This window comes from Danio aesculapii, chromosome 11, assembly GCF_903798145.1.
Source record: "Danio aesculapii chromosome 11, fDanAes4.1, whole genome shotgun sequence".
Lineage (NCBI taxonomy): Eukaryota > Metazoa > Chordata > Actinopteri > Cypriniformes > Danionidae > Danio > Danio aesculapii.
The window spans coordinates 2,324,368-2,336,449 of record NC_079445.1 but is presented as its reverse complement, the minus strand read 5'-3'; the positions used below and the strand labels follow the sequence as shown (position 1 = coordinate 2,336,449).

General features: G+C 35.2%; 1 protein-coding gene across 3 annotated transcripts in view; it reads right to left on the bottom strand.

Moving 5' to 3' along the window:
- lima1b (LIM domain and actin binding 1b) overlaps window positions 1-12,082 on the bottom strand; it is a 51,942-nt gene that overhangs the window by 21,753 nt on the left and 18,107 nt on the right. For 2 of the 3 annotated variants that reach the window (XM_056467932.1, XM_056467933.1), the window contains exon 4: window positions 4,869-6,470. In XM_056467932.1, the coding sequence (XP_056323907.1) occupies window positions 4,869-6,470 (1,602 nt within the window). The remainder of the gene's footprint in view (window positions 1-4,868; window positions 6,471-12,082) is intronic. The other variant, XM_056467934.1, reaches the window with a different exon arrangement.

Below are 12,082 nucleotides of genomic sequence, written 5' to 3'. Positions count from 1 at the left end.
TAGATGGTGCTCTAGCCTAGATTTTAACAGCAGATGGCACTCTAGGCTAGTTATTAACAGTAGATAGTGCTCTAGGCCAATTTTTAAACAGCAGGCGGTGCTCTAGCCTAGATTTTAACAGCATATGGTGCTCTAGGCTAGTTATTACCAGTAGATGGTGCTCTAGGACAATTTTTAAACAGCAGGTGGCGCTCTAGGCTAGATTTTAACAACAGATGGTGCTCTAGGCTAGTTATTAACAGTAGATGGTGCTCTAGGCCAATTTTTAAACAGCAGGCGGTGCTCTAGGCTAGATTTTAACAACAGATGGTGCTCTAGGCTAGTTATGACCAGTAGATGGTGCTCTAGGCCAATTTTTAAACAGCAGGCGGCGCTCTAGGCTAGATTTTAACAACAGATAGTGCTCTAGGCTAGTTATTAACAGTAGATGGTGCTCTAGGACAATTTTTAAACAGCAGGCGGCGCTCTAGGCTAGATTTTAACAACAGATGGTGCTCTAGGCTAGTTATTACCAGTAGATGGTGCTCTAGGCCAATTTTTAAACAGCAGGCGGCGCTCTAGGCTAGATTTTGACAACAGATGGTGCTCTAGACTAGTTATTAACAGTAGATGGTGCTCTAGGCCAATTTTTAAACAGCAGGCGGCGCTCTAGGCTAGATTTTGACAACAGATGGTGCTCTAGACTAGTTATTAACAGTAGATGGTGCTCTAGGCCAATTTTTAAACAGCAGGCGGCGCTCTAGGCTAGATTTTAACAACAGATGGTGCTCTAGACTAGTTATTAAAAGTAGATGGTGCTCTGGGCAAATTTTTAAACAGCAGGCGGTGCTCTAGGCTACTTTTTAACAACAGATGGCACTCTAGGCTAGTTATTAACAGTAGATGGCGCTCTAGGCTAGTGTTTAACAGCAGATGGTGCTGTTTAAAAACTATAGCCAAGAGCGCTGTCTGCTTTTAAACACTAAGCTCAGAATTGATTCAAGAGAGAACAGCGATGCATCAAAATCTCTGTATTAATGCCGAATTGATATCTTCAGCGATTTTCCACCTCAGCTCTATTTAAAAGCATACAGTATGTATTCAAAACGTCTCTCATTTTGATTCTGCACTTTCCATCAGTTTTTCCATCCAATCAAACGTTCTCTAGAATCTAGTTTTCCACCCCTGAACTATAAACAGACACTAAAGATGCAACTGAAATCAGTCACATTTACTATTCTCTCACTATTTTCTATTACAGAGTTACTCAAAAAGAACGCAGTATATAAATATATATCAATCAGTTTCCTTATGCAGAAAATACATGTTTACTTTGGGAACTCAGCTGTGGCACTCTATTAGAGCATCCTAACAATCATGCATCCATGTGTTTTGATGAATACAGAAATGATTCAGTGCAGATGGATTAACTGGCTTCTGAGTTATGCAGCTGCTTTTCTGGCGATCTTATCAGCTGGAAGTTTTAGTACTTTTGAAGGTAAGTCTGGGGTTTTACACAGGAGCCAAAGAATGAAACTGGATGTGAAATAGCTGCTCAGATTTGCATAAATCAGTGAGCATTTCATCCGGGATGTCTTAAATATTTCATCAGCGCTGGAGCTGTGTAAACTGCAGCAGCTACATCAGCAAATTCAATACATTCAAACATATATTCATGCAGCAAAAGCATGCCTTTCTTCTAACGTTCTGCTCATGATTAACATCACAACAACCTCATTATCAAAAAGAAGTCCTTCATAATGTATAAAATATAAAAGGTTTCTAAAACCCCATGAACTTTTTTAGAAATGACCAAAACAAATTATGCTGTGTTCTCTGTGTCTATTTATTTATTTATTTATTTATTTATTTTTAGGGGTTTTCACCTTTAATGGACAGGACAGTAGAGAGTATTGACAGGAAAGCGTGGGGAGCAGAGAGAGGGGAGGGATCAGCAAAAGACCACAAGGCAGGAATCGAACTCGGGTCGCCGTGAGCACCGGAGTGCATGTGTCGATGCATCTATTTATACTGAATGCAATTATTCATATGAATTCAACTCGTAAATTTGATTTATCCAACACGAATTGAACTAGGGCTGCACAATATAATGTTTCAGCATCGATATCACAATGCGTGCATCCGCAATAGTCACATCGCAGGATATGCAATGTTGAGTTGCGATTTGAGCATGGTGGCTCAGTGGTTAGCACTGTTGCCTCACAGCAAGAAGGTTGCTGGTTCGAGTCCCGGCTGGGCCAAATGGCGTTTCAGTGTGGAGTTTGCATGTTCTCCCCGTGTTGGTGTGGGTTTCCTCTGGGTGCTCTGGTTTCCCCCACGGTCCAAAAACATGCACTATAGATGAATATGATGAACTAAATTGGCCATAGTGTATGAGAGTGTGTGTGAATGAGTGTGTATGGGTGTTTCCCAGTACTGGGTTGCAGTTGGAAGGGCATACGCTGCGTAAAACATATGCCGGAATAGTTGGCGCTTCATTCCGCTGTGGCGACCCCTGATAAATAAGGGACTAAGTCGAAGGAAAATGAATGTATGAATATTATTCGAGATTCACTCTCCTACAAAATCACCACAATCAATCTAAAATGAAGAATCTGGTGAAATTGTATTCACGTTATATCGCAGGAATACAAAATATCGCAATGTCAGATTTTTCCAATATCACGCAGCCCACCATAAGCCTTGTTTATCTGCTGTGACATTTCGCATTCGTTGTTTGTATTTTTACCCTGGGCTGTTTCTTATTTCATGATTGTTTGTCGCCTGCCCTGACCTCATGCTTGCTCTGGATTACCTCTTATTTTCCCATCTAGTCTTCCCATCTAAATTACCAAATGCTTTCAATGTAAATGCAGCATGCGGATCTAATACTCCGCTGTCTCGCACTCATTTGTAACAACCACATTATGAATCAATGACGGATCAAAAGCAGCATGAAATATAGGCAGCATTTAGGTTTTTGTCAATCTGATCACATATGAACTACGCTGAACACATGTAAATGTAGTATGAAATGTTTTGAGGTTATCAACCCTTTCGATTCCTTATAGTGGTTGTCAAAAACACATTCATAAGGTGCTCATGAAGTCGAATATGCTAAAATTTGAGAGGGAATCACAAAAAAAAATGTGTTAAAGGGATAGTTCACCCAAAAATTCAATTAAGTTAACATTTACTCTCCCTTCACTTCTCATTAACCTGTTTGAGTTTCTTTCATCTCTTGAACACACACAGCAATCTTGTTTCTAGCCCAAATATCTAAAAGTTTAAACTGAAATCAAGAAGCACTTTTAGACAAGCAAAAACAAAAATATTGACTTGATTTTAGAAATGATGAGTCAAAATTAATCGAGTTTTTCCTTAAAGCAAGTTTAATAATCTTAATGGAGTAGGAGTAAACCTATTTCAAACCCAAAATGTGATATTTTATTTACCACAGGCAGATTATTTAGCTTGTTTTAAGGAAAAACTCACTTAATTTTGACTCATTATTTCTGAAAATAATAGTTTTGCCGGTCTAGAAAATACTTCTGTATTTAAGACTTTTAAGATATTTGGACTAGAAAAGAAAGAGAGAAAAACTCTGAGCAAAATAAGCATTTTTGTTGCAGTGCAAAAGAAGATATTTTGAAAAATGTTGGGAAAAAAAGGGATAGTTCACCCAAAAATTAAATTAAGTTAACATTTACTCTCCCTTCACTTCTCATAAACCTGTTTGAGTTTCTTTCATCTCTTGAACACACACAGCAATCTTGTTTCTAGCCCAAATATCTAAAAGTTTAAACTGAAATCAAGAAGCACTTTTAGACAAGCAAAAGCAAAAATATTGAATTGATTTCAGAAATAATGAGTCAAAATTAATCGAGTTTTTCCTTAAAGCAAGTTTAATAATCTTAATGGAGTAGGAGTAAACCTATTAAGGAAAAACTCACTTAATTTTGACTCATTATTTTTGAAAATAATAGTTTTGCCGGTCTAGAAAATACTTCCTTATTTAAGACTTTAAGATATTTGGACTAAAAAATTATTTTGAAAATATTTTGAAGATATTTTGAAGATATTTTGAAAAATGTTGGAAACCACTAGATATTTACATCCATAGTATTAATGTCTTCCTTCTAAGGAAACCAACTGCAAACATTTTCCAGCATTCTTCAAAATATCTTATTTTTTAAATGATAAAGACTCGGTACCACTTAAGAGTCAGTAAACGGCAAGTCAACTTTCATTTTAGGGTGAACTATCTCTTTAATGCCAAATAAAAACAGGATCTCTTACTCTCCTCATAACTTACACTCCCCATAAACACTGCATTATTTATTATTCATTATTTAATATTCGCTCCTCCTCCTGTAAGCTGATTTAATGCGTACACCCACCCCTAACCCCAACCCCCAGTGACATCACTCGTAGAAGAAGCGCAAGGAAGGAGGAGCTGGAGCTCAAGCTCCCCCTTGCTGGAGCTCAGCTCTTCCCAAGTGGCTCTGCAATGAGCACCACTTGCATATTCAACGCACTACGTTCCACTAATTCATCTTGAATTATACATACCCACTGCACATATACATTTGTATTTATGTTCATATCTATCTGCATACCTCTGATTTTTAATAGCAACCTGTACATATATTCCTCTATTGTAAATCTCTGCTCATAGTTAATACAACCTGTTTAAATTGTTCATAGTACATCCATCTGGAAATATCACCATAGTATTTCTATAATTGCTCTTTATAACTTATACCAATATCCTGCACTTGCTGTTATTGCACACCAGGTTAGACCTTGTACTTGTACGTGCAATGATAATAAAGTTGAATCTAGTCTAAAATCATATTAGACAATGTAGTTAATCTTTGGTTTCTCACCTTGCTGTTGCCCTTTTCAAACATCATCTTGAGGTTGTTGAGCGGCACGGTTGGTTTCTCCAGAGGAGACATCGGCTCTGATGAAATCTCCGAGTCTTTCCTCTCTTCTACCTGCCTCTTGTGTTTAGTCTCCATTTCTACCCTTGTATTTTCTGCCCTCGCCGTCGCCTCTGCACTCACGCTGGCTTGTGGCATGGGTTTGGCTGAAGACGATGCTTGGGGAGGATTCTTGGGTTTGGTGAATGAAGTTGAAGATTCTGAAAGACTGCTGGGTTTGGTGGATGAAATAGGAGGTTTTGGAGAATCCACGGGTTTGGTGGATGAAGTAGGAGGTTTTGAAGAATCACTGGAGTTCTTGGATGAAGGAAGTTCTGGAGAATCAATGGGTTTGATAGATGAAGTAGAAGGTTTAGGAGAATCAGAGGGTTTGCTGGGTGAAGTTAACGTTTCTGGAGGACTGCTGGATGAAGTGGGAGGTTTTGGAGAATCAATGGGTTTCTTGGATGAAGTTGGAAGTTCTGGGGAATCAATGGGTTTCTTGGATGAAGTAGGAAGTTCTGGAGATTCACTGGGTTTCTTGGATGAAGTAGGAAGTTCTGGAGAATCAATGGGTTTCTTGGATGAAGTAGGAAGTTCTGGAGATTCACTGGGTTTCTTGGATGAAGTAGGAAGTTCTGGAGAATCAATGGGTTTCTTGGATGAAGTAGGAAGTTCTGGAGAATCAATGGGTTTCTTGGATGAAGTAGGAAGTTCTGGAGAATCAATGGGTTTCTTGGATGAAGTAGGAAGTTCTGGAGAATCAATGGGTTTGATAGATGAAGTAGGAGGTTTTGGAAAATCAGTGGGTTTGGTGGATGAAGTAGGAGGTTTTGGAGAATCTCTGGGTTTCTTGGATGAAGTAGGAGGTTCTGTAGATTCACTGGGTTTCTTGGATGAAGTAAGTTCTGGAGAACCAATGGGTTTGATAGATGAAGTAGGAGGTTTTGTAGAATCAGGGGGTTTGGTGGATGAAGTAGGAGGTTTTGGAGAATCAGTGGTTTTGGTGGATGAAGTTAATGTTACTGGAGGACTGCTGGATAAAGTAGGAAGTTTTGGAGAATCAATGGGTTTCTTGGATGAAGTAGGAGGTTCTGTAGATTCACTGGGTTTCTTGGATGAAGTAAGTTCTGGAGAATCAATGGGTTTCTTGGATGAAGTAAGTTCTGGAGAATCAATGGGTTTACTGGATGAAGTTAATGTTTTTGGAGGACTGCTGGATGAAGTTGATAGTTTTGGAGCATCAATGGGTTTGTTTGATAAACTGAGAGGTTGTGTAGGACTGCTGGGTTTGTTGGATGATGTTAATGTTTCTGGAGGACTGCTGGATGAAGTGGAGGGTTTTGAAAGACTGCTGGGTTTGCTGGACGGTGGTTGTGGAGGAACGCTGGGTTTGGTTGATAAAGCGGGTGGTTGTGGAGGACCATTGGGTTTACTGGACACAGACGGAGCCCTCAGACTTCCAGGTGCCACGCTCAGGTGAGCTGGGGGTTTCTCCTGTTCCCAGCGTTTCCTCAACACACTCAGGTTCCCTGAGCGCACCGACAGAGGCAAACTGTCAACAGACTGAGAAAGAATGACATGAGATTAATTCATGGGGAGATTAATTACAGACATACAATAAAAAACACAACCGCAACTTCTGTGTGGCCCATGCCCAAGACTCAAGCTTTGGATGTGTCTCAATCTGCTCCCTAGTTTGGTAGTCAGGGCTCTGATTAGTGAATCTGCCATTTTAAAGACTCAATAGGGAGCATTGCTGTTCCCTATTATTGAAAGTCCCAATTAAGTAACATAATAGTTAACAATACTTAATGCAGTGTAATGTATATATACTGTTTATACACACAATATTATTATAGGGAGGCATAAATTGGTTTGTTGTTTTGTGATATGTTAGGACTTTTGATATTTTAAAAAAGAATAGCTACTCAGATATTTTAAGACAAGACAGTTATACAAATGTTTTGAGTAACCTGAACTTTAAAAACTTGTTTCTGTTTAACGGAGAGAAGATTTTTTCAACACATTTCTAAACATAGTTTTAATAACTCATCTCTAATAACGGATTTATTTTATCTTTGGCTTGATGACAGTAAATAATATTTTAAATCTAAAATAAATGTATCACAAAAACATTAGAAATTCAGTAAAAAATACAACAGATTAATGAAATAATACAAGAGAATAAGTACAATCTATAATACATAAAGAAATATAAAATGACACTGAACCCTTTATATTTTGTCTGCTCAAATATTTAGTCTACAATATAGACAAAATAGCTGAAGGTTAACGTTTAGTTTATTTTAGTATTTCATTGTGTGTGGTCAAAGTTGACTAAACCTCAAGGACATGACGAGACACGAGAGGAAAATATTTGCATACTATTCAACAATATTATTGATATATATATATATATATATATATATATATATATATATATATAAATGAATTAATATTTTACATACATTTACGTAAGTAAATAAATAAATACTAATAAATATATTGCAAAGAATTTGCGGAAATCTGTACTAATTACAGTCATAATTACTTTAATATAACAGAACTTAATATAACAACTAAATAAATATATGTACACACATTTACATTAATAAATAAATAATAATAAATATATAATAAAATTTATCTGTGGAAATCTGTACTAATTACCATACTGTTACTGAAATTAATACAACTGAATAAAACATATACACACATTAGAATAAATTTATTAATTAATTATAAAAATAAATCTGCAAAAATCTGGACTAATTACTGTCAACGTTAACATAATCTTACTGAAATTAATAAAACGACTGAATAAATATATTTACACACATTTACATAAATCAGTCAATAAATCAATCACTCAATCACTCAATCAGTCAATCAATCAATCAATCAATCAATCATAAACAAATTTGTGGAAATCTGTACTAATTACATCATTAAAATTGCATTTAAATTACTTTTCTAATTACTTTGTCTGAAAGTCTCAATACTAAAACCCACATGTATTTTTAGTTTATTTTAGTGTATGATTCTGTGTGGTCAAAACTGCAAGCAGATGTTTGAACATGACGAGACACGAGAGGAAAATATTGGCATATTATTCAATAATATTACTGAAATTAATATAAAAACAGAATAAATATATTTACACACATTTGTATAAATAAATAAATAAATTACAAAAATAAATCAGTGGAAATCTGTACTAATTACTATCATCATTACTATAATATTACTGAAAATTTATATTAAAACTGAATAAATATATTTTACACACATTTACATAAATAAATAAATAAATAAATAAATATATATATTAAAATAAATCTGCATAAATCTGCACTAATTACTATCATCATTAACATAATATTACTACAATGAATATAACAACTGAATAAATATATGTACACACATTTGCATAAATAAATTAATTAATTAATAATTAATTATAAAAATAAACCTACGGAAATTTGTACTAATTATATTACCATTAACATAATTTACTAAAATTAATATAACAACTGAATAAAAATTTTACAAACTTTTACAAAAATAAACAAACAAATAAATAAATAAATACATAAATAAATAAATAAAACATTATAAAAATAAATCTGCGGAAATCTGTAGTAATTACTTTCATCATTAACATAATATTACTGAAACTAATATAACAATTGAATAGCTGCACGGTGCAAGCAGATGTTTAATATTGGCATATTATTCAATAATAATATTAAAAGTAATATAAAAACAGAATAAATATATTTACACACATTTATATAAATCAATCAATCAATCATAAACATAAATCTGTGGAAATCTGTATTAATTACATCATTAAAATTGCATTTAAATGACTTTTCTAATTACTTTGTCTGAGAAAAGACCTAATTACTCATCTCAATCCTAAAATCAACATGCATTTTTAGCTTCTTTTAGCGTGTGAATCTGTGTGGTCAAAGCTGACTAAACCCCAGTGCAGCAGGCAGATGTTTGGACATGACGAGACATGAGAGGAAAACTCTGAACAGCTGTTAAAAACATCAACACGGTTACTAAAGCACCAGTCACTAATGACACAATGCCCCCAAATCACAAACAATTCTTCAAACCAACCAGCAATCCCGGCTCTTACATCACTATTTCACTACAGGAATTCATGAATCACGGTTTTGTTTTGTTTTTTGCTTTGCTTTTTGTCCATTAAATCTCCGCCATCGCCAAACGTCTATTAAAAACAGTCAAAAAAAGACAAAGAATAGCCGTTTGCCATAACTCTACTCCAAATCAAGACAATGTGCGCAGACAGAGACTGCATTCATGCAAGAGTGTTTGTGAAGGAAGCATGCAGAAACCAGACACCAGGAGAAGGAAAGACCTGCTGGAGTTTTTCTCGGTGCTGCTGGACATCAGTGGTGAAACTCTAGCAGATCTGCAGGAGAACTTGTGAAAACTACAGTCCAGCCCACGGGAAGAAGCAGAGAGAGGATAGAGCAGATGATTAAAAGCCGCCTGCAGTGAAACCTGCAGACAGGAAATGATGCGTGTAGTGAAATTTAACCCTTTCACTGCTACTTCTCTGAACTTTGGAGAAAACGTTCTGGGGGGGTTATGAGAAAATGTTGATTTAGTAACATTAATAGAGTGCTTGCTAACACTTCTGTTTAAATACCAGTTCTCACTGTTAGTTAGTGACTTATTACTTGGCTATTAAGATCAGTGTTAGGTAAGTTACTTCAAAAAATGTTCATTTAGTCCTAAGGGTCAGACAGAATTTGCTTTGTTTTTGCTGTTTATGTGCAGAAATGTGTAACATAAATAAATAAAATGTGTGCAGAATAATTTTGAGAGTGTAGGAGCTAAAAATGAACACATAAAATATAATAAAAATCCAATTAGAACCACTTGTATGGCAAACAAAGCGGTAGCAGCTCATAAAATACATCAACTAAAAGACCGAAAATTTTACTTTATAAACTGTATTGTCCAATTCATCTGAACATTCGCATATTATTCAATCATATGAAATGTATATAAAAACGGAATAAATATATTTACACACATTTACATTAGTAAATAAATTTATTAGATTACATATAATATGCAAATAAATCTGCGGAGTTTCTGTGTAGACCTAATTACATCATTAAAATTGTATTTCAATTACTTTTAAGAAGTACTTTGTCTGAAAAGTAACTTAGTTACTCAAAAACTATTTTAATTACTCGACCCAGTACAAAAAAATCCACACAAATCCAAGACAATACACTACCTGACAAAAGTCTTAGTCGCCTATCCAAGTTTCAGGATCAACAACTAATAACTTGACTTCTAGTTTAGTCTATTTGGTAGCAGAAGTGGCTTATATGAAATGCAAAGGCCTCTAGATTACGCTTATTTTACCACAATAAAATATGATCATGTCTTGATTTTGAATGATTTCATTAGGACAGTAAGGTCTGACTCTGCTTAGACTAAAGTCTGCTCACTGAACCTTCAATAATGTCCAGTATAGAATATGTGCTCATGCTGCAGTGGAAACAGAATGAATATTGTGTCTGACTCCATCATGAGCTTGGAGGACTGCATCCATACATCTCTGCAATGACTCAAATCACTGATTAATAAAGTCATCTGGAATGGCAAAGAAAGCCTTCTTGCAGGACTCCCAGAGTTCATCAAGAGTCTTTGAATTCATCTTCAATGCCTCCTCCTTCATCTTACCCCAGACATGCTCAACAATGTTTATCTCTGGTGACTGGGCTGGCCAATCCTGAGAGCACCTTGACCTTCTTTGCTTTCAGGAGCTTTGATGTGGAGGCTGAAGTATGAGAAGGAGCGCTATCCTGCTGAAGAATCTGCCTCTTGATACCTCTGGCTGTTGATGTTGCCATCCACTCTGCAGATCTCTCGCACGCCCCCATACTGAATGTCACTCTAATCCATGATTTTTCCTAAACCAGACTTGACTGATTTCTGTGAGAATCTTGTGTCCATGCTGGTTCCAGTCGGTCTTCTGCAGTATTGGTGATGATTGGGATGCAGTTCAACAGATGATTCATGGGAAAAATCCACCTTCTGCCACTTTTCCAAATGATCAACAAGAAGTCAAGTTAGTATTTGTTGCTCTTACAACTGGGATCAATGAAATGACTTTAGTCAAGCAGTATATAAATTAAACTCTTGATCTCTGTAAACTGAAGTCAAACATGATCTTTTAGTTTTGTTAAAAATAACAATTACATTTTAAACAGCAGATTTCATTCAACAGACGTTCATTTTTTAAAACATTTCATTGTTTCTTAGGCATGCGCAATTGTTAGATAAATCTATCCCTCTGTAGTTGACAAAAAATAATTATTATGCATCAGAAACATCTGAATAACAAATATCTAAGTTCAGTATCTTATAATGCCATGAATTAATTTCTCCATTAATTTTGCTTAAGCATATGTAATTGTCTTGATAAATGTGTTCTTCTTTAATTGAAAAATACAATTATTCTGCTTCTCTGAATTGATTTATACAGAAATGTTGAATTTATGTATGGTATTTAAGCATGCATATTAGAAGTAACTGCAATAAATTACCTACAAGAATGAAAAGTAATCGCTTACTTTAATTTTTCAGTAAAAAAAAAAAAAAGTAATTTAATTACAGCAACTAGTTACTTTGTAACAAAGTACACCTAAAACTGATTAAGATATTGGCTATTTTGTAGTGCTTAATACCTAATTACTACATTAATAACTATTAATAAGCAGCAAATTAAGAGTTTAATGAGCTAAAAGTCAGTTAATGATTTATTAAAACAGAGAATTGTACCTTAAAATCAAGTGTAACCGAATGTTCATTGGTGGAATGTTTTATTTGTCTGAAACGTTTCAAAGTCTGGTCATTTCAGTGTGGTTTTAGCATTGAAAAGAGCTCATTGTTCATTGTCAATAGTGTTGTATACAGAGAAGCTCACACAGAAGTCACTTTCAAACCCTGCAGCTTTTCTGTTGGTCATCTCAGCAAGTCAACTTATCCGCCCTTGTCTGAAACTTCCACACAAATTTGTATTGGAATGGCTGGATTTCTCCCACGTAAATTTTCGCAGAGCAGCAGTAAATGTGACTGTTTCTTTAGTTTAGTTATGATTTTAAAAGTTGCTTACT